The sequence below is a fragment of the Oncorhynchus tshawytscha genome, linkage group LG01 (genome assembly GCF_018296145.1).
Source record: "Oncorhynchus tshawytscha isolate Ot180627B linkage group LG01, Otsh_v2.0, whole genome shotgun sequence".
Lineage (NCBI taxonomy): Eukaryota > Metazoa > Chordata > Actinopteri > Salmoniformes > Salmonidae > Oncorhynchus > Oncorhynchus tshawytscha.
The window spans coordinates 20,607,499-20,630,239 of record NC_056429.1 but is presented as its reverse complement, the minus strand read 5'-3'; the positions used below and the strand labels follow the sequence as shown (position 1 = coordinate 20,630,239).

Sequence of the window (22,741 nt, the reverse complement as noted above, 5' to 3'; positions counted from 1 at the left end):
ATACCAAGTCAACTGTCTGTCTGGAGATCTGTTAGTGTCTGGGTATTAATACCAAGTCAACTGTCTGTTAGTGTCTGGGTGTTAATACCAAGTCAACTGTCTGTCTGGAGGTCTGTTAGTGTCTGGGTCTTAATACCAAGTCAACTGTCTGTTAGTGTCTGGGTGTTAATACCAAGTCAACTGTCTGTCTGGAGGTCTGTTAGTGTCTGGGTGTTAATACCAAGTCAACTGTCTGTCTGGAGGTCTGTTAGTGTCTGGGTGTTAATACCAAGTCAACTGTCTGTCTGGAGGTCTGTTAGTGTCTGGGTGTTAATACCAAGTCAACTGTCTGTTAGTGTCTGGGTGTTAATACCAAGTCAACTGTCTGTCTGGAGATCTGTTAGTGTCTGGGTGTTAATACCAAGTCAACTGTCTGTCTGGAGGTCTGTTAGTGTCTGGGTGTTAATACCAAGTCAACTGTCTGTTAGTGTCTGGGTGTTAATACCAAGTCAACTGTCTGTCTGGAGGTCTGTTAGTGTCTGGGTGTTAATACCAAGTCAACTGTCTGTCTGGTGGTCTGTTAGTGTCTGGGTGTTAATACCAAGTCAACTGTCTGTTAGTGTCTGGGTGTTACTACCAAGTCAACTGTCTGTCTGGTGGTCTGTTAGTGTCTGGGTGTTACTACCAAGTCAACTGTCTGTCTGGAGGTCTGTTAGTGTCTGGGTGTTAATACCAAGTCAACTGTCTGTTAGTGTCTGGGTGTTAATACCAAGTCAACTGTCTGTCTGGAGGTCTGTTAGTGTCTGGGTGTTAATACCAAGTCAACTGTCTGTCTGGTGGTCTGTTAGTGTCTGGGTGTTAATACCAAGTCAACTGTCTGTCTGGAGGTCTGTTAGTGTCTGGGTGTTAATACCAAGTCAACTGTCTGTCTGGTGGTCTGTTAGTGTCTGGGTGTTACTACCAAGTCAACTGTCTGTCTGGAGGTCTGTTAGTGTCTGAGTGTTAATACCAAGTCAACTGTCTGTGCCGAAAGATCTCTCTCTGGACAGGGTTTCTGTGTGTTTTACAGTTGTCAATATTGTTATCTCTGAGCTCAGTGTGTGTGATGAATTGTGTCTACAGTGTTATCTCATGGTGAACAGTGTTAGCAGCGGTTTTGTAAAATGGGTGTTTATACACTGCTATCTCTGGTTTGTCTGCACTCTAATGTAGGGTGAGAGTTTGTCTGGAGAGGTTACAGCCAGGAATATTACAGCAAGCAGTGGAAAACTCCAGTTTGTGTTTGTGTGTGTGTGCTTGCCATAAGTGACACAGCATCCTCTCTACAGACACTGGCCTCTCTCTCTCTCTCCCTCTATTGACCCTTTCCTCCATTAAGCACATATTAGATGCAGAGAGAGAGAGAGAGTACCGTAGTTATCATCTCAAGGCCTTAGGCTATTACTGTCAGGCTACGACTCTGTAGAAGTGAGAGTGTGATAGCATGGGGTGAGAAAGGAAGGGTGAGTGTGTGACAGAGTTAGGGTAGGTGTGTGTGTGTGTGTGTGTGTGAGGACAGGGAACACGGTGTGCAGACAGTGGCAGCAGTGTGTGTGAGGACAGGATAGAGTTGTCCCAGCTGCGGTGCTGTACTGTACGCTCTGGCCTGTTTGTTGGTTGCTCCTTTTACTCTCCTGACTCACATAGGACACTGCGTGTCTGTGTGTGTTCATGTTTTGATCCTACACACACAGGATCAGCTGCAGCTATGTTTCCGTGTTGCTGTTGCCGTGTCGACACATTATCTTAATGCGTTATGTAGAAAGTTAGTGCTTAAATCTCTTGTTCCTGCATTGTCATGTGCATTGTGTTGATATAGTGTCCCATGTCATATTGTGTCTCAGGGCAGCGACAGACCACAGTGTGGACAACAGCACAGCCATGCTGAGGGAGTGGCTGAAGCAGGCCCAGGACCAGTACCACTATGTGGAGTGGAGACCCATGGAGCAGCCCAAGTAAGTCTGACCACGCCCTCCAGTGTCTGACTCCGCCCCTGCCTCTGACCACGCCCCCCAGTGTCTGACCTCATTGAGGCATGGTGAACATGAGGTACTGATCGTAAAGCTTTTTGTCCTGTCTTCAGGTCCTATACTGATGAGTGGGGGCCCAAGCACTGGCCTCCGTCCCGCTTCAACCATGTGATGAAGCTGAGGCAGGCTGCTCTGAAGGCAGCACGGGAACGCTGGGCAGATTATATACTGGTGAGACAGATAATATTATACCTGTGAGATTACGTGTGACTTTAGTTCATGGTATAATTGTCTGTGAATGATGATACCTGCTTTCTCTCCGTCTCCAGTTGTCTTAGATTGTATGCTTGCAATACTACATGTTTGTTAAATTACTTTCTGTGAGATTATACATTATTCTGTTGTCTTTCTCTGTGTGTCTAGTTTGCAGACAGTGATAACCTGCTGACCAACCCCAGGATCCTGAACCTACTCATGGCTGAGAACCTGACTCTGGTGGCCCCCATGCTGGAGTCTCGCTCTCTCTACTCCAACTTCTGGTGTGGCATCACTCCCCAGGTAAATAACCTGGAATAGCCATGTAGCCCCACATAGACCTCCCTCCTCTTTATGTGCCCTCTCTCTCCATCAGCAAGCAAGTGAATGTTATGACCGTTTGGTCTCTGTTCTTCACAAAGCTTCCACACCTCTTAAAGTGATGCTCTAGAACTTTTGTATAATTTCAGACAGTTGTTTTGAAAGTGCTGCTCATGAGCCAAAACGGGTCTCTGTTTTTTGTGCACTATGTCATTTGTGTACTCCGTCATATATATCGTGGAATATGTTACGTCCTGCAATTATTGTATTTAAAAAAAAAAAAAATTATGTTACGAATCTTATTTGTACAATATTTTACGAATTTGTTGTGCTTTAAGATCCCGGACTGCATCTTTAAGACCAATTCTCTATCTATATTTCCCGCCCCCCTCTCTCACCCGCTCTCCTTTCAACCCTGTCTCTCCATCTCTTTATTTTTTTTTACTTTACTTTATTTTCAATTCTGTCTCCCAGGGTTACTATAAGCGTACTCCAGACTACCAGCCAATCAGGGAGTGGAAGCGTCTGGGTTGCTTCGCCGTACCCATGGTGCACTCTACCTTCCTGTTAGACCTGAGGCGTGACGCCAGTCGGGAGCTGGCCTTCTACCCCCCTCACCCTGACTACAGCTGGGCCTTCGATGACATCATGGTATTCTCCTTCTCCGCCCGACAGGCAGGTCAGAGTTTAACTCCCTCCCACCATGTGTGGTCACCATGATCCTGTCCAGACACAATGTTCATGTTGTTGTAAAAACATAGCCCTGAGTACAAGACACCCCACCCACGTATACAGTAAGGTTCAGAAACAACCCCTAGTCCCAACCACACAGTGAAATCAAAGTCCTTATGGCTCCACCTAGCCTTCCATTCAGGCCCAGGGGGTCATTTATTTACTCTTTATTTAACTAGGCAAGTCAGTTAAGACCATATTCTTATTTACGATGACAGCCTACCAGGGAACATTGGGTTAACTGCCTTGTTCAGGGGCAGAACAACAGATTTTTTCCTTGTCAGCTCGGGGATTTGATCCAGCAACCTTTCGGTTACTGGACCAACACTCTAACCACTAGGCTACTTGCCATCCCAAATGTAAGAATCTTATGCCATATTATTTTACACCTATCCGATTGCTTCAGATCTGCAAATACTAAAGGGAAAGGGGCTAGGGGAGAGCAAGGGTAGTTCTCTGTGTTTTAATAGTTCTGAGGGTACTTCTGTGTCTTGTGTTGAAGACATGTTTTACAATAGAACCCATCATGAGTTGAATGGAGGGAGACAAGGCAGGCTGGGTAATTGACACCAGATTTGTGACTTTTGGACTTCACTGATTGTGTGGGATTATTTGAGGTGGCTTGTGATCGGTAGGGCACAAACAGAACTAGTAAACACATAACTATTAAATACATAACACAAATTCACAAACACTTACATACACACAATAATACACACAGCCATTTTCCTCAGCAATATACACATAATACCTCATAATGACAAAGCAAAACAGGTTTTTAGAAAAAAAATTGCAATGTTATTAAAAATAAAAAACAGAAATACCTTATTTACAACGGTATTCAGACCCTTTGCTATGAGACTCGAAATTGAACTCAGGTGCATCCTGTTTCCATTGATCATGCTTGAGATGTTTCTACAACTTGATTGGAGTCCACCTGTGGTAAATTCAATTGATTGGACATGATTTGGAAAGGCACACACCTGTCTATACAAGGTCCCACAATTGACAGTGCATGTCATAGCAAAAACCAAGCCATGAGGTCGAAGGAATTGTCTGTAGAGCTCTGAGACAGGATTGTGTCAAGGCACAGATCTGGGGAAGGGTACCAAAAAATGTCTGCTGCATTGAAGGTCCACAAGAATACAGTGGCCTCCATCATTCTAAAATGGAAGAAGTTTGGAACCACCAAGACTCTTCCTAGAGCTGGCCGTCCGGTCAAACTGAGCAATCGGTGGAGAAGGGCCTTGGTCAGGGAGGTGACCAAGAACCCGAAGGTCACTCTGACAGAGCTCCAGAGTTCCTCTGTGGAGAAGGGAGAATCTTCCAGAAGGACAATCATCTCTGCAGCACTCCACCCATCAGGCCTTTATGGTAGAGTGGCCAGACGGAAGCCAGTCCTCAGTAAAAGGCACATGACAGCCTGCTTGGAGTTTGCCAAAAGGCACCTAAAGTCTCTCAGACCATGAGAAACAAGGTTTTCTGGTCTGATGAAACCAAGATTGAACTATTTGACCTGAATGCCAGGCATCACGTCTGGAGGAAACCTGGCACCATCCCTACAGTGAAGCATGGTGGTGGCATCATCATGCTGTGGGGATGTTTTTCAGCGACAAGGACTGAGAGACTAGTCAGGATTGAGGCAAAGATGAATGTAGCAAAGTACAGAGAGATCCTTGATGAAAACCTGCTCCAGAGAGCTCAGGACCTCAGACTGGGGCGAAGGTTCACCTTCCAACAGGACAGCGACCCTAAGCACACAGCCAAGACAACGCAGGAGTGGCTTCTGGACAAGTTTCTGAATGTCCTTGAGTGGCCCAGCCAGATCCCAGACTTGAACCCGATCAAACATCTCTTTAGAGACCTGAAAATAGCTGTGCAGTGACGCTCCCCATCCAACCTGACAGAGCTTGAGAAGATCTGCAGAGAAGAATGGGAGCAACTCCCCAAATACAGGTGTGCCAAGCTTGTAGCGTCATACCCGAGAAGACTCGAGACTGTTATCACTTCCAAAGGTGCTTCAACAAAGCACTTTACTGAGTAAAGGGATTGAATCCTTATGTAAATGGAATTGTTCAGTTTTTAATGTTTAATAAATTAGCAAAAATGTCTAAAAACCTGTTTTCACTTTGTCATTATGGAGTATTGTGTGTAGATTAATGAGGGAAAAAGTTAGAATAAGGTTGTATTGTAACAAAATGTGGAAAAAGTCAAGGGTTCTGAATACTTTCTGAAGGCACTGTACAATCATGTTACAGGGTTTTTGGGTGTAGTAGTGTTTCTTTCCAGATATCCAGATGTGTCAGTATGTTTTGGATTTACTCTGTGTGACTGTGTGTTGACAGATGTCCAGGTGTATGTGTGTATCAGTGTGTTTTGGATTTACTCTGTGTGACTGTATGTTGACAGATGTCCAGGTGTATGTGTGTATCAGTGTGTTTTGGATTTACTCTGTGTGACTGTGTGTTGACAGATGTCCAGGTGTATGTGTGTGTCAGTATGTTTTGGATTTACTCTGTGTGACTGTGTGTTGACAGATGTCCAGGTGTATGTGTGTATCAGTGTGTTTTGGATTTACTCTGTGTGACTGTGTGTTGACAGATGTCCAGGTGTATGTGTGTATCAGTGTGTTTTGGATTTACTCTGTGTGACTGTGTGTTGACAGATGTCCAGGTGTATGTGTGTATCAGTGTGTTTTGGAGTTACTCTGTGTGACTGTGTGTTGACAGATGTCCAGGTGTATGTGTGTATCAGTGTGTTTTGGATTTACTCTGTGTGACTGTGTGTTGACAGATGTCCAGGTGTATGTGTGTATCAGTGTGTTTTGGAGTTACTCTGTGTGACTGTGTGTTGACAGATGTCCAGGTGTATGTGTGTATCAGTGTGTTTTGGATTTACTCTGTGTGACTGTGTGTTGACAGATGTCCAGGTGTATGTGTGTATCAGTGTGTTTTGGATTTACTCTGTGTGACTGTGTGTTGACAGATGTCCAGGTGTATGTGTGTATCAGTGTGTTTTGGAGTTACTCTGTGTGACTGTGTGTTGACAGATGTCCAGGTGTATGTGTGTATCAGTGTGTTTTGGATTTACTCTGTGTGACTGTGTGTTGACAGATGTCCAGGTGTATGTGTGTATCAGTGTGTTTTGGAGTTACTCTGTGTGACTGTGTGTTGACAGATGTCCAGGTGTATGTGTGTATCAGTGTGTTTTGGATTTACTCTGTGTGACTGTGTGTTGACAGATGTCCAGGTGTATGTGTGTATCAGTGTGTTTTAGATGTACTCTGTGTTACTGTGTGTTGACAGAGGTCCAGGTGTATGTGTGTATCAGTGTGTTTTGGAGTTACTCTGTGTGACTGTGTGTTGACAGATGTCCAGGTGTATGTGTGTATCAGTGTGTTTTGGAGTTACTCTGTGTGTTACTGTGTGTTGACAGATGTGCAGATGTATGTGTGTATCAGTGTGTTTTAGATTTACTCTGTGTTACTGTGTGTTGACAGATGTCCAGATGTATGTGTGTAACAGAGAACACTATGGCTTCCTGCCGGTTCCTCTGAAGGCCTCACAGAATGTTGACGAGGAGAAGGAGAGCTTCACACACACTATCGCTGAGGCCATGAGTAAGCACACACACACAATCACACACACACACATACATACATACATACATACATACATACATACATACATACATACATACATACATACATACATACATACATACATACATACATACATACATACATACATACATACATACATACACACACTACTTTCTAAATCAAAATAAACGCCTCTTTTACTTTGTCAGATTTCTACCTCTCCTTCAAAAGGATCCTTCATCTCTGTTTTCTCCCATTTTAATTTAGCCTCTTCTCTGACAACACACAAAACCTATCCTTAAGTCTGAACTTATCCCTTAACCTAAAGCCTGTTGCAGTGCCTTACTAGCTCTCTATTTCTCTCTCTTTTTACTTCCTCCTCCTCACCCTCCCACAGTTTTCTCTCTGCTTATGGGAATGGGAAATAAACCAGTGTGACCCTAGAGGAAATACTCTCTCTGATTCCACGCTGCTGTATTAACTCTAACTCTGGCATCATCTGTCTGTATTAACGCTAACTCTGACTCCTCTGTCTGTATTAACTCTAACTCTGACTCCTCTGTCTGTATTGACCCTGTATTAGCTCCAACTCTGACTCCTCTGTCTGTATTAATTCTGTATTAACTCTGACTCCTCTGTCTGTATTAACCCTGTATTAATTCCAACTCTGACTCCTCTGTCTGTATTAACTCTGACTCCTCTGTCAGTATTAACTCTGACTCCTCTGTCGGTATTAACTCTAACTCTGACTCCTGTCTGTATTAACTCTGTATTAACTCTAACTCTGGCTCCTCTGTCTGTATTAACTCTAACTCTGACACCCTCTGTCTGTATTAAACCTGTATTAACTCCAACTCTGACTCATCTGTCTGCATTTACTCAGTATTAACCCTGTATTAACTCCAACTCTGACTCCTCTGTCTGTATTAACCCTGTATTAATTCCAGCTCTGACTCCTCTGTCTGTATTAACTCTGACTCCTCTGTCTGTATTAACTCCAACTCGGACTCCTCTGTCTGTATTAACTCTGACTCCTCTGTATGTATTAACTCCAACTCTGACTCCTTTGTCTGTATTAACTCTGACTCCTCTGTCTGTATTAACTCTGACTCCTCTGTCTGTATTAACTCCAACTCGGACTCCTCTGTCTGTATTAACTCTGACTCCTCTGTATGTATTAACTCCAACTCTGACTCCTTTGTCTGTATTAACTCTGACTCCTCTGTATGTATTAACTCCAACTCTGACTCCTCTGTCTGCATTTACTCAGTATTAACCCTGTATTAACTCCAACTCTGACTCCTCTGTCTGTATTAACTCCAACTCTGACTCCTCTGTCTGCATTTACTCCAACTCTGACTCCTCTGTCTGTATTAACTCTAACTCTGACTCCTCTGTCTGTATTAACTCCAACTCTGACTCCTCTGTCTGCATTTACTCCAACTCTGACTCCTCTGTCTGTATTAACTCTAACTCTGACTCCTCTGTCTGTATTAACTCCAACTCTGACTCCTCTGTCTGCATTTACTCAGTATTAACCCTGTATTAACTCTAACTCTGACTCCTCTGTCTGTATTAACTCCAACTCTGACTCCTCTGTCTGTATTAACTCTGCATTAACTCTGACTCCTCTGTCTGTATTAACTCTGACTCCTCTGTCTGTATTAACTATAACTCTGACTCCTCTGTATGTATTAACTCCAACTCTGATTCCTCTGTTTGTATTAACTCCAACTCTGACTCCTCTGTCTGTATTAACTCCAACTCTGACTCCTCTGTCTGTATTAACGCTGACTCCTCTGCATGTATTAACTCCAACTCTGACTCCTCTGTCTGTATTAACTCCAACTCTGACTCCTCTGTCTGCATTTACTCCAACTCTGACTCCTCTGTCTGCATTTACTCAGTATTAACCCTGTATTAACTCCAACTCTGACTCCTCTGTCTGTATTAACTCTAACTCTGACTCCTCTGTCTGCATTTACTCAGTATTAACCCTGTATTAACTCTAACTCTGACTCCTCTGTCTGTATTAACTCCAACTCTGACTCCTCTGTCTGCATTTACTCCAACTCTGACTCCTCTGTCTGCATTTACTCAGTATTAACCCTGTATTAACTCCAACTCTGACTCATCTGTCTGCATTTACTCAGTATTAACCCTGTATTAACTCTAACTCCTCTTAATGTGTTAACAGTTGACCACAACATAGCGCCCTCAGAGTACTTGTACAATCCCCAGATGCCGCAGGACAAGATGGGCTTTGATGAGGTACAGTAAGACACTGGCCCAGACTGTTTAGAGGAATTGGTTTATATTGTGAGTTTCTCCGTCTTTCTTTGATGTGACATTCATTTCTTCCCCTCCCTTTCCTGCTCTTCCTTACATCTGTTTCCTTCCTCCACTACCCCATGTCTATCCCCCTACTTCCTACTCTGCCTTCCTACTGATTGCTCCCTCCCTCTCTCTGCCCCCTCCCTCCCTCCGTCTCAGATCTTCCTGATCAATCTGAAACGTCGTCTGGACAGGAGACAGAGAATGTTGAGCACCATGACCTCTCTGGGTCTGCAGGCCACCCTTACTGACGCAGTGGATGGCAAGTAGGTCTCACCCATACACATACACAGGACTGTACAGCTGCATGGGACACTATGGTTTACATTAGTTCTCTGTTCATCGATCCCAATCCCTCACTTCCTCTCTCTCGCTCACTCTCTCGCTCTCTCTCTCTCTCTCTTTCCTTCCCTCTCTCTCTCAGGGCTCTGAACACTTCTCAACTGCAGGCGTTGGGTATAGAGATGATTCCAGGTTATCAGGACCCATACTCTGGCCGTGTTCTAACCAGAGGAGAGATAGGCTGCTTCCTCAGCCACCACTCCACCTGGGTACAGGTGCGCTCAACTAACCTCACTAAATCAAATCAAATATTATTACTCACATACACAGTTTATAGCAGGTATAAAAGGTGTGCCAGCTCCCTCAACATTGTAGTACTATAATCAATATCCATAATAGACATAAAAATTAACAAATAGTAGTAGCCTGATATGTACACAAGAGGATCTGCAGTGTAGATAATGAATGTGTCAAGAATGACTCTATTTACAAATAGAATGTGGGTAGTGTGTTGGTCGCGCAGTTGAACAAATGATATATAATAGAACAGCTGCATTGATTGTGTGTGTGTGTGGGAGTCTGTGTTCTTGTGTGTTTGTTTATGGGTGGTTGTGTGTAAGGGTTGGATGTGTGGAGAGTCAGAGAAATTTGTCTCTAAGGTACAGGCCTGTGCAGGGAGACAGCTACACTACCGTTCAAAAGTTTTGGGTCACTTAGAAACTTCCTTGTTTCTAAGTGACAACGTGGAATAGCCTTCATTTCTCAGAACAAGAATACACTGACAAGTTGCAGAAGAAAGATCTTTGTTTCTTGACATTTTGAACCTGTAATCCAACCCACAAATGCTGATTCTCCAGATACTCAACTAGTCTAAAGAAGGCCAGCTTCTTTAATCGGAACAACAGTTTTCAACTGTGCTATCATAATTGCAAAAGGGTTTTCTAATGATCAATTCGCCTTTTAAAATGATAAACTTGGATTAGCTAACACAACGTGCCATTGGAACACAGGAGTGATGGTTGCTGATAATGGGCCTCTGTACACCTATGTAGATAGATATTCCATAAAAAAATCTGCCGTTTCCAGCTACAATAGTTATTTACAACATTAACAATGTCTACACTGTATTTCTGATCAATTTGATGTTATTTTAATGGACAAAAAAAGTGCTTTTCTTTCAAAAACAAGGACGTTTCTGAGTGACCTCAAACTTTTGAACTGTAGTATAGGTTTAGCTGTTCAGCAGTCTGATGGCCTGGTGGTACAATCTGTCTCGGAACCTGTTGGACCGAGACCCAATGCTATGATACTGCCTGCCAGATGGTAACAGAGTGAACAGTCCATGGCACGGGACTGGAGCCCGTGACAATCTTATGAGCCTTCCTCAAACACTGCCTGGTGTAGATGTCCTGGAGGGCTGGGAGCTCGCCCCCAGTGATGTATTGGGCCGTCCGCACCACACTCTGTAGAGCCTTGCGGTTGAAGGCAGTGCAGTTATCATACCAGGCAGTGATGCAGCCGGTGAAGATGCTCTCAATGGTGCAGCTGTAGAACTTGAGAATTGAGGGCCCATGAGGCGCTGTTGCGCCCTCTTCACCACAGTATCGCTATGATTGGTCCATGTCAGGTCCTCTGTGAAGAGGCACTTGAAGCGTTTGACCCTATCCATTGCAGCCTGTCGATGCCAATAGTGGTTGTGTGCTATTGCATATTTGTGACTCCAGGCCTATTCTCTGTGCTGTTGTCAGTTGGTGGAGCGTGGTCTTTCCAAGGTGCTGGTGTTGGAGGATGATGTGAGGTTTGAGCCCAGATTTAAGAGGCGAATGATGACCATCATGGAGGAAGTAGAGAAGGCCCAGCTGGACTGGGATCTCATGTAAGAACGATGTCTACAAGTAGCATTGTTATGATGTGTTATTATTAATTGTGAGCTTATGTATAATGAATTGACTCACCCTCCCTCCCTCTGTCTCTCTCTCCCTTCCTCTGTTCTCATACAGCTATGTGGGGCGTAAGCGTATGCAAGTGCGTCAGCCGGAGCGTTCAGTGGAAGGGGTTAATAACCTGGTGGAGGCGGACTACTCATATTGGACGCTGGGCTATGCTCTGTCAGCGCAGGGTGCCAGGAAGCTGCTGGCTGCTCAGGCCTTCAGCAAGATGCTACCTGTTGATGAGTTCCTCCCCGTCATGTTCAACAAACACCCCAAGTAAGGGACTGGCTGTCTGCACTGTGGCTGACACAGACAGGGCGACAGACGGGGAGGAGAGAAAAATGTGCAGTTTTATTTTGCCTTAGGGTGGAGGAAAATGTTTGCCATTTTTAATATGATCAATGGGCCCCACCCCGGTCGGTAAATCAAACACACTTTCTACAAGTTTAGATAGTCTAGCAGTCAGTCTTTTATTATATTTTTTGCTGACATGGGCTAATTAAGTGACTGCTGACGCATAACCAAATTTAGAAATTGCACCATGTGTATTCTATTATTCTAACTCTCAACAGTAAGTTGAGACCTCGACTGAGTTTTTAATTTATATGCTTTTATTTTTGGTCTGTGGGTCCATCCCTGATATAAGCTCTGTGGTATGGTGAGTGGTGTTCCTTATTGGTGTTTCAGAGTTACTTTTTTGAAAGATATTTTTTTTAATTGAACCTTTATTTAACCAGGTAGGCCAGTTGAAAACAAGTTCTCATTTACAACTGCGACCTGGCCAAGATAAAGAAAAGCAGTGCAACAAAAACAACAACACAGAGTTACACATAAACAAACGTACAGTCAATAACACAATAAAAAATATATGTACAGTGTGTGCAAATGTAGAAGATTAGAGAGGTAAGGCAATAAATAGACAATAGAGTTGAAATAATTACAATTTAGCATTAACACTGGAGTGATAGATGTGCAGATGATGATGTGCAAGTAGAGATATTGGGGGCAAAATAGCAAGAAGATAAATAACAATATGGGGATGAGGTAGTTGGGTGTTGTATTTACAGATTGGCTATGTACAGGCACAATGATCGGTAAGCTGCTCTAACAGCTGATGCTTAAAGTTAGCGAGGAAGTTCTAGGTCTCCATTTTCAGTGATTTTTGCAATTCGTTCCAGTCATTGGCAGCAGAATACTGGAAGGAAAGGCGGCCAAAGAAAGTTTTGGCTTTGGGGATGACCAGTGAAATATACCTGCTGGAGTGTGTGCTACGGGTAGGTGTTGCTATGGTGACCAGTGAGCTGAGATAAGGCGGGGCTTTACCTAGCAAAGACTTATAGATGACCTGAAGCCAGTGGGTTTGGCGACGAATATGTAGCAAGGGCCAGCCAACGAGAGCATACAGGTCGCAGTGGTGGGTAGTTTATGGGGCTTTGGTGACAAAAAGGATGGCACGGTGATAGACTACATCCAGTTTGCTGAGTAGAGTGTTGGAGGCTATTTTGAAAATTACATCACCGAAGGATCGGTAAGATAGTCAGTTTTACGAGGGTATGTTTGGCAGCATGAGTGAAGGAGGCTTTGTTTGCGAAATATATAAGCCGATTCTAGATTTAATTTTGAATTGGAGATGCTTAATGTGAGTCTGGAAGGAGAGTTTACAGTCTAACCAGACACATAGGTATTTGTAGTTGTCCACATATTCTAAGTCAGAACCGTCCAGAGTAGTGTTGCTAGTCGGGCGGGCGGGTGCGGGCAACAATCGGTTGAAGAGCATGTATTTAGTTTTAAAAGTAGTTGGAGGCCACGGAAGCATGTAAAAGCAGTTGGAGGCCACGGAAGGAGTGTTGTAGGACATTGAAGCTCGTTTGGAGGTTTGTTAACACAGTGTCCAAAGAAGGGCCAGATGTATACAGAATGATGTCGTCTGTGTAAAGGTGGATCTGAGAATTACCAGCAGCAAGAGCGACATCATTGATATACAGTGCCTTGCGAAAGTATTCGGCCCCCTTGAACTTTGCGACCTTTTGCCACATTTCAGGCTTCAAACATAAAGATATAAAACTGTATTTTTTTGTGAAGAATCAACAATAAGTGGGACACAATCATGAAGTGGAATGACATTTATTGGATATTTCAAACTTTTTTAACAAATCAAAAAGTGAAAAATTGGGCGTGCAAAATTATTCAGCCCCTTTACTTTCAGTGCAGCAAACTCTCTCCAGAAGTTCAGTGAGGATCTCTGAATGATCCAATGTTGACCTAAATGACTAAGGATGATAAATACAATCCACCTGTGTGTAATCAAGTCTCCGTATAAATGCACCTGCACTGTGATAGTCTCAGAGGTCCGTTAAAAGCGCAGAGAGCATCATGAAGAACAAGGAATACACCAGGCAGGTCCGAGATACTGTTGTGAAGAAGTTTAAAGTCGGATTTGTATACAAAAAGATTTCCCAAGCTTTAAGCATCCCAAGGAGCACTGTGCAAGCGATAACATTGAAATGGAAGGAGTATCAGACCACTGCAAATCTACCAAGACCTGGCCGTCCCTCTAAACGTTCAGCTCATACAAGGAGAAGACTGATCAGAGATGCAGCCAAGAGGCCCATGATCACTCTGGATGAACTGCAGAGATTTACAGCTGAGGTGGGAGACTCTGTCCATAGGACAACAATCAGTCGTATATTGCACAAATCTGGCCTTTATGGAAGAGTGGCAAGAAGAAAGCCATTTCTTAAAGATATCCATAAAAAGTGTTGTTTAAAGTTTGCCACAAGCCACCTGGGAGACACACCAAACATGTGGAAGAAGGTGCTCTGGTCAGATGAAACCAAAATTGAACTTTTTGGCAACAATGCAAAACGTTATGTTTGGCATAAAAGCAACACAGCTCATCACCCTGACCACACCATCCCCACTGTCAAACATGGTGGTGGCAGCATCATGGTTTGGGCCTGCTTTTCTTCAGCAGGGACAGGGAAGATGGTTAAAATTGATGGGAAGATGGATGGAGCCAAATACAGGACCATTCTGGAAGAAAACCTGATGGAGTCTGCAAAAGACCTGAGACTGGGATGGAGATTTGTCTTCCAACAAGATTTTGCAGCTCTTTCCCGAACATCAGCTGTTTGGATTTGGGTGAAGGAGAAGTGGATGGGGCTTGGGCAAGTTGCTGCAGTGAGTGCAGAGCTGTTGGGCAGAGTAGGGGTAGCTACGTGGAGAACATGGCCAGCCGTAAAAAAAATAAGCTTTTTGAAATGATTGATTATCATAGATTTATCGGTGGTGACAGTGTTTCCTAGCCTCAGTGTAGTGGGCAGCTGAGAGGAGGTGATCTTATTCTCCATATACTTTACAGTGTCCCAAAACTTTTTGGAATTAGTACTATAGGATGCAAATTTCTGTTTGAAAAAACTAGCCTTAGCTTTCCTAACTGACTGCGTATATTGGTTCCTGACTTCCCTGAAAAGTTGCATATCGCGGGGGCTATTCGATGCTAATGTAGAACGCAACAGGATGTTTTTGTGCTGGTCAAGAGCAGTCACGTCTGGGGTGAACCAAGGGCTATATCTATTCTTAGTTCTACATTTTTGAATGGGGCATGCTTATTTAAGATGGTGAGCGAAGCACTTTTAAAGAGCAACCAGGCATCCTCTCCCTCACGCATTCTCTTCAACCCATTTCCCTCACTCCATCTCACTCTCTGGCACTCTTCTTTTCTCTCCCTCTCTTTTTCCCTTCACCTCTGTCTCCCCCTCTCTCTCTCCTGTACAGAGTGAGTCCCTGATACACAGGCCAGGGATTGTTCCCAGGGATAAATGGGTACTCTCTGTCTCTGCACCCTGCCCTCTGCCTCTCCTTGCTCCCCTGCCCATTTTCTCTCCCTCCCTCCCTTGCTTTCCCTCCCTTTCTCTCTCATCTCTCTCCCCTACCCCACTCTGCCCCCCCCTCTCTCTCCCTCACTCTCCCCTACCCCTCTTTGCCCTTTCCCCTCTGTCCTCCCCTCTCTCTCTCTCTTTCCCTCGCTCTGCCTCTCGGAGGAATGTGGGTCCGGAATGTCTCTTCCTGCTGCTGGTGAGAGGGACAGGATTCCCATTGATCCAGAGCTCAGTATGAGGGTGGGGTGTAGATGTGTGTGTATTGCTATATAAATACGCAGGAGTGAGTGTGTGTATGTATATGGGTGTGTATCCGTGTGTGCGCATGCGTGCTTCTGTGTATTAGTTTGTATGCGTGTGTGCTTCAAAGTGCGTGTGTGCAAGTCTGTCTGTGTGTTTTAGAGTATAAATCACTACAAAAATACAGACGAGAGAGAGAGAGAGGGAGAGCGAGAGAGAGAGAGAAAAAGTAGGTTAGGGATGCCCTGCAGTCTCTCCTCTGCCAACTCTGAGAGGCTCTAACCCTCAGACTAAGTCCTGCCTCTCAGGGTTCAATTCCCTGGGAAGTAATAAAGGCATCAGGTTACTCTCTTTGCGCTGGCACTGTCTAAACGGCTGCAGGGGGGCTGACCTTTACCAGCTGACCTCTGGCTGACGGGGCCTGACTGATTGAAGCTGATGTGTCTCGCTCCTCTTCCCTCTCTGCACCCCTCTACAACTCTCTGGCTCCGCCATAGTGGCAGGGTAGAGTGCTCTCTGATTGTGTGTTTCTGACCTCTCTGTGATGCAATCTCTCACCATGCTTAACTTTGACCAAGTGGTGCTGATTCTGCAGGGCTGAATTACCCTACATGACCCTCTCCTTTCTGTACACCTCTATCATTTTGAATGGTGCACAAAATGCACTTTGATGACAGTTTACTATGTCCTCCTCTCTCTCTCCCTTAGTGTGTGATTCTCTTTGATGACGTGTCATATAACCCTCTTCCCCCTCTCTCCATCAGTTCTGACTTCATGTCTCACTTTGAGCCTCGGGACCTGAAGGCCTTCTCCGTGGAACCCCTCCTCCTCTACCCCACCCACTACACGGGCGAGCCAGGCTACGTCAGCGACACAGAGACCTCCACCATCTGGGACGACGAGGCCACCGCCACCGACTGGGACCGCCAGCACCAGCATGCCAGGAAGACAGAACAGCAAGGCCGCATCCACACCGTGGCCCAGAACAGTGTGACGGGAGACTCACCTCCACCCGCTGCCCGCTCCACACGAGACGAACTCTGAGGAAGAAGAGATAGACTTGTTTACACACAGACATACACATAGATTTACACACACACACACACACACCTGGACGGACACACACTGCACAGGCATGTGCACTGCACACACACACTCACACTCAAAGACCCAACCAACTGGATACACACTAAACTGCTCCGCTCGGTGCTCTTTCTCATTGGCTATCTGCTGGCTAATAGCATAACAGCAGGCTGAGATGTGAATCCCATTGGCTGCCTGGTGAGGGGCGGAGTGGTCTGTGCACTGAGGAATAGGAAGTGGGCTTCAGGCCCAGGACCCCAGCTTAATTTATTCCCCATCCACTCTACATGACACATACACACACACACCTTGGAGAGATGCAGAGAGGGACTGGGGGGGGCTGAAAAACCACACCATGCTGGGACTATATGAGAGAGACTGGGACAAACCGGGACTCTGCAACATGTGGAAGACAGATATTGCTGTTGGCAGTGCAGAGATACAATTCACAAATAAATCTTTTTTTATTGTTAAAAAGGATTAATATTGTAATTTAAAAATAACAGATGTGGTTTATGGTCAGGAATAAAGTTATCTTACAGCTGTCTGAAAACGTGTTATGTGTATGTGTGTGTGTGCTTGTGTGCATGCAGGCTGGAGACTGACATACTGTACCCAGGAGTACTGTCAATTCCAATGATGTCACTCACAGACACACCACATGCATGTGTATGTCTGCAGAATGTGTATGCGGTGCAAAGCACACACACACACACACACACACACACGCACACGCACACGCACACACACACAGAGAGAGAGAGTCATAATCATTTGCCATCAGATTCTTTCCAAGAAGCAGGACAGGACAGGCATGATGGAGGACAGTGTTCCTCTGTGGCCTTATAGTTGTAGTTAGCAGGCTGGCCCTGTTACACATGGATCAGACTACACTCATCTGCCTTTACACTTTGCTGAGCCTGGCCTTTCATCTAACTGGAGAGGTGGTGGGATAAAGTTCTCAGCTAATAAAACGTCTTGACCAAATGTGTGTTTTTTTTTTCACTCTGCAGTTTGTTTGTGAGTAGGCCACAAGCACCTCAGTTATGGCTACAGTGTTTGAATAGACTATATAGACTAGCCTGTTTATTGCTGTTATTTTAATTGTATCACTAATCTAAACTTCTACACTTTTCCCACAACCTCAACCTCCCTCTGTGTAGCACAGACACATCTCCGGTCAATGTTAACATTTCAGTCTATAACACAGTTCATGTACTGTATGTCACATTTAGTGTCACCTGGTCAGAAAGAAATCCTTGTCATAGCCAAGTCAGGTACTGTATGTCACATTTAGTGTCACCTGGTCAGAAAGAAATCCTTGTCATAGCCAAGTCAGGTACTGTATGTATGAACAGGTAGAAAAGATACTGAGGCATTCAGCTCACTATTCAGTACAGTACATCATCCCAGGGTGTGCAACATGCTCTGATTATAAAAATGTATAAGAAATTCCTCTCTGGGTTTTACTGTTCCTGTCTGAAGAGCTATCAGTCAAGAAGGCTCAGGCCTGCAGCGGAAACAGAGAGAGAGAGAAGACGGGAAACTGTCCAGAACAGAGGATTATACAAGACACATGATTTTCATAAAGAGACAGGCAGGGCGGATGTGGAGATTCGCTTCTCAGCCCTGAAGACCTGTTGCTGGACGGGAGGAGGAGGACGAGGCCACAGTAGCCTACAGTACAGGACAGCATTACTGCCCAGTCTGACCATTCACAAACAGCAGCTAGCTATAATGAGGGCCCAGTGCGGTGTTTGTTTGCCTTAATGGTCTAACTGCAAAAATACCTCTAACTGCAAAAATACCTGTGAACATGTTGTTATTCTGTCTGTGTTGACAGTGTCTGTCTCATTCAGCAGAAGCAGAAAGAGAGGTCATGCAAAAAGAGAGGCCTTCTGGTCATGAACAGTGGTTGAATTGGGAACTCAGAGGTGGAGGAGCCCTATTGGGGGGAGGGTTAGGATTAGGGTTGAGCCATGGTCACTGTCATCTGCCATGTCTCTCCACACTTTCTTCATTTCCTATGTCCACACCCTGGCTAAACCCTAGCCATAACTCTAACCCTAGCTTCATGTCCACACCCTGGCTCAACCCTAACACTGGCCATAACCCGAACGCTTAACCTAGCTTCATGTCCACACCCTGGCTAAACCCTAACACTAGCCATAACTCTAACCCTAGCTTCATGTCCACACCCTGGCTAAACCCTAACACTAGCCATAACTCTAACCCTAGCTTCATGTCCACACCCTGGTTCAACCCTAGCCATAACTCTAACCCTAGCTTCATGTCCACACCCTGGTTCAACCCTAGCCATAACTCTAACCCTAGCTTCATGTCCACACCCTGGCTAAACCCTAACACTGGCCATAACTCTAACCCTAGCTTCATGTCCACACCCTGGCTCAACCCTAACACTGGCCATAACTCTAACCCTAGCTTCATGTCCACACCCTGGCTCATTCCCAACACTGGCCATAGCGCTGGTTTATTGTACCCTTTTCCTACTTTTCATGCCAAGGTGCAGGGGCCTGGCTCCAGGTAGCTCGGGCTCAATTTAACCACCGGTCATGAGTAATACTGCAAGTTATCATTGATTAGAGTTATTGCCTGAATGAGAAGGACAACCAGCCAGGGGATACTGATGGTACTGCAAGTCTGACTAAGGCCTAAATTCCATCAGATCAAGCATTAACCGGCGATAGCCGACACCCACATAGCTGATGGTTTGGCAGGGTTGTAGGTGTAATTGCGTTGGAGCTGTCAAATCAGTGTGCAGCTGCTCTTCTGATCATTGTCACGAAGCCACACCTGCCCCTCTCACATTAGAAGTTCAGAACAAGAGAGAGAGTGTTGGCTGTATAGAAATAATGATGCTCAAATAAAAAATCATTCAACTCCAAAATGAGGATTTCTAAGAGCCTAATCAAGGTATAGATTACATCTCACATTCGTGTGTGAAATTTTGTAAACAAGGCTGCATGGGATTTTTCTCACAGCCATATTCGCTTCAGGTATAAGGGAGAATGGGGTAAATTGAGCCAAAGAGGTAATCTGAGCCCCCCTTGTTTCTAGGAAACCATACACACAATGTATCATTTGACCAAATATTTAGGAAGAGGTCACCATTTCCTGAAGTCTGTGAAGGAAGAAACCACATGGATAAAGTCCCAAAAATGGATTTCCACCAAGTCAAATGAATGTATTTTGTCAGAGATTTTATGATGCTTGTATCTAAATCTAAGTATATTATTTTAAGATTGTTTTATTAATCGTTCGGTCTCTATAACCTACAATATGAGGTCCTAAACCTAGCATGAAAGTTCATTATTGTAGCTGTGTGGGCTAACATAGTCAAAATGATTGCCTTGGGGTAAGTTGAGCCAATGGCAATGGGTTAAGTTAAGCTAATTGAAGCACTGGGATATGAGGTAACAGGGTCTGGCCTATGTTACAAGTGTTTTAAAAAACGTACAAAGTGTTTGTTAGGTGTTAAGCTTGTGCTAAAATATGCTTACAATTATTAAAAGACAAAAAAGCTATTTTGATTGTGTTGAACTGTGTTTGAGAAATAAAGATAGACATGGTTTTAAAAGGAAGTGGTACAAAATGTGTCAACTTACCTCTACCCTAATGCTAGGGCCCCTTGTGGATTTGACAGCTCTAATGCAGTTCCACCTAGGACAAAACAAAACAACCTTTATGTGGTAGTCGGCTAACTCGGATCTGATCAAATCTAGCTCTAAATCAACAACGGCTTGGGTCACTTACCCTGAGTTCTCTGTGCATTCAACGACCATATGGTACAAGGTTGCATTCTGTTTATTAAAATACTTTGGTTCACTCTCAAGCTGTGGTTATAAAGTACTGTCAGGCAAAACACATGAAGATACTCACCCAAATAGGCATTTGCAGGCCTACAGAGCCGTGCACAGAGCTTTGAGGGGATATTTATTGTCTTTAACAACACAATCACTGATCACACATTGTAAGAAAGCTAGTGCCAGTGACTTCTAGGCCTACTAACGAGAGATGATTAAAATCAGGGGAAGTGTGGCTATCAGCTGATCATAGCGAATGATGATGTAAATCTTCTAGCTAGCTAGATATCTATGCTATCGAAACAAACTCGTTTTTACTGCTCCTGGCATCTAGTTTTACAAAGCCACCTGATCCCGCGAGCTTGATAGCGAAGCGTGAATCAGCCTGGTATTTACGTCGCTGACTAAACTCCACTCCATGGTGAAGGGAGTTTCTGATGAGCAGAGAGATATGAATATAATGATGCCCTAATAATTAGATTCGTTGTCCACTCCTGCCTTTTCCTCTCTCTTTAGATTGGTGGATACATCTTGTTATTTTTATACTTTTTTGAATATTCGATGAGCGGTGTTGACATCAACCACCTGTATTCAATGGAGATGTTACGCTACTAGCCTCATGCCATAAATATGCATAGCCATCTTGAGAAAACTTTCTCAAAGTTTGCTGGGATGCCAAGTGTCCTACTTATATCAGTACACTCTTAACAACCTAAGTAAGTATTACGGAACTTCTATTCAATCAAATAAACCTCATGTAGCAAATAAGCCATAACATTTTTTTGTTGACCAAATTCGACACTCTCTCATTGATCTCTTCCATACAAAATCTCCTCGCTTGGTGAGCTCTCATTGACCTCTATACAAAAACTCCTCACTTGGTGAGCTCTCATTGACCTCTATACAAAAACTCCTCACTTGGTGAGCTCTCATTGATCTCTATACAAAAATTCCTTGCTTGGTTAGCTCTCCTTGACCTCCATACAAAAACTCCTCGCTTGGTGAGCTCTCATTGACCTCTATACAAAAACTCCTCACTTGGTGAGCTCTCATTGACCTCTATACAAAAACTCCTCACTTGGTGAGCTCTCATTGATCTCTATACAAAAATTCCTTGCTTGGTTAGCTCTCCTTGACCTCCATACAAAAACTCCTCGCTTGGTGAGCTCTCATTGACCTCTATACAAAAACTCCTCGCTTGGTGAGCTCTCATTGACCTCCATACAAAAACCCCTCGTTTGGTGAGCTCTCAATGCCACCTGCTGGAGAAGACAGATTTTTGACCGTTATCCCTCCCACTTAGCCTCTTCCTCTCTAGCAGAGACCAGGCTTTGATGAATTCAGCTCAGACATCGATTCGCCCAAGATCAATACAAGAAAATTATAATGATGCAACGCTTACCTTGTACCTACGTTTGTCCTCTAGTTGAGTGCCTTTCTTTGTTTGCTGAAATCCATACTTTTTCCATAAACATTATCAAATACAACCACCTTTCTTGTTGAGATTCAAATGGCACAGTCGCATTTGCTCTGAGTTGCCATCTAAGAGCAACAGCAATCAGGGGCGGACTGGGACAAAAAAAATTTCTCTGGCATTTTAGCCACACCAGCCCACCTCACCATGCACGTGACACATAACATAGGCAGTACACTGTACCAGTGACCAGTGAAAAACATAGCCCTCCACCTTTTTTAACCAGCTCATGTAAAAACACAGATACAACTCACCACTATAACGGTGCCTCTGTTACCTCCTTGTTGTGCAGTCTGACTCTGTATCTTCTCTGCTGTCACTCGGTCTGTCACTCCTAAGTGTAAATTGCTATTACATATAAAGCCAACATATTAAGGAACTGGCAGTATATCCGTGTCTCTATGTTTTCTTCCTACCTTCACTCACCACTGAGCTGTCTCTGCTAAGGCTAGCATCCTTTCCCACGGCACTGGTACAAGAAGACCATGATTATTTATTCATCAATACTCCTACATTTGTAAATGTTATTAAGCTGGTTATTCACACATCTATATATATTTCCTTAAGCAACCTGGTTTGTGTGCTTATTCTTTACCAGTTACTGAAGGAATGTCTACCAACGGCATGTCCATCTTTTTGTGCAAAATTTCACTGGTCACTCAAAACATTTATAAAGTATTAATAACATGTAAATAGCATTCACTTTAGGGAATGCAAAAATAGTTTACTAATGAGTAGTAAATTATTTGTTAATGTGGGGGTAATGATTACTAAATGGTGAACACACAATTTATA

General features: G+C 44.1%; 1 protein-coding gene across 1 annotated transcript in view; it reads left to right on the top strand.

The window, feature by feature from the left end:
• LOC112239857 (procollagen galactosyltransferase 2) overlaps nucleotides 1–17,798 on the top strand; it is a 30,279-nt gene extending 12,481 nt beyond the window's left edge. The window contains exons 2-12 of the mRNA XM_042308684.1: nucleotides 1,863–1,973; nucleotides 2,102–2,219; nucleotides 2,412–2,546; nucleotides 3,039–3,243; nucleotides 6,796–6,915; nucleotides 9,095–9,168; nucleotides 9,391–9,497; nucleotides 9,656–9,788; nucleotides 11,262–11,389; nucleotides 11,514–11,720; nucleotides 16,330–17,798. Of these exons, the coding sequence (XP_042164618.1) occupies nucleotides 1,863–1,973; nucleotides 2,102–2,219; nucleotides 2,412–2,546; nucleotides 3,039–3,243; nucleotides 6,796–6,915; nucleotides 9,095–9,168; nucleotides 9,391–9,497; nucleotides 9,656–9,788; nucleotides 11,262–11,389; nucleotides 11,514–11,720; nucleotides 16,330–16,609 (1,618 nt within the window). The 3' untranslated portion in view covers nucleotides 16,610–17,798. The remainder of the gene's footprint in view (nucleotides 1–1,862; nucleotides 1,974–2,101; nucleotides 2,220–2,411; nucleotides 2,547–3,038; nucleotides 3,244–6,795; nucleotides 6,916–9,094; nucleotides 9,169–9,390; nucleotides 9,498–9,655; nucleotides 9,789–11,261; nucleotides 11,390–11,513; nucleotides 11,721–16,329) is intronic.
• The last annotated feature ends 4,943 nt before the right edge of the window (nucleotides 17,799–22,741 follow it).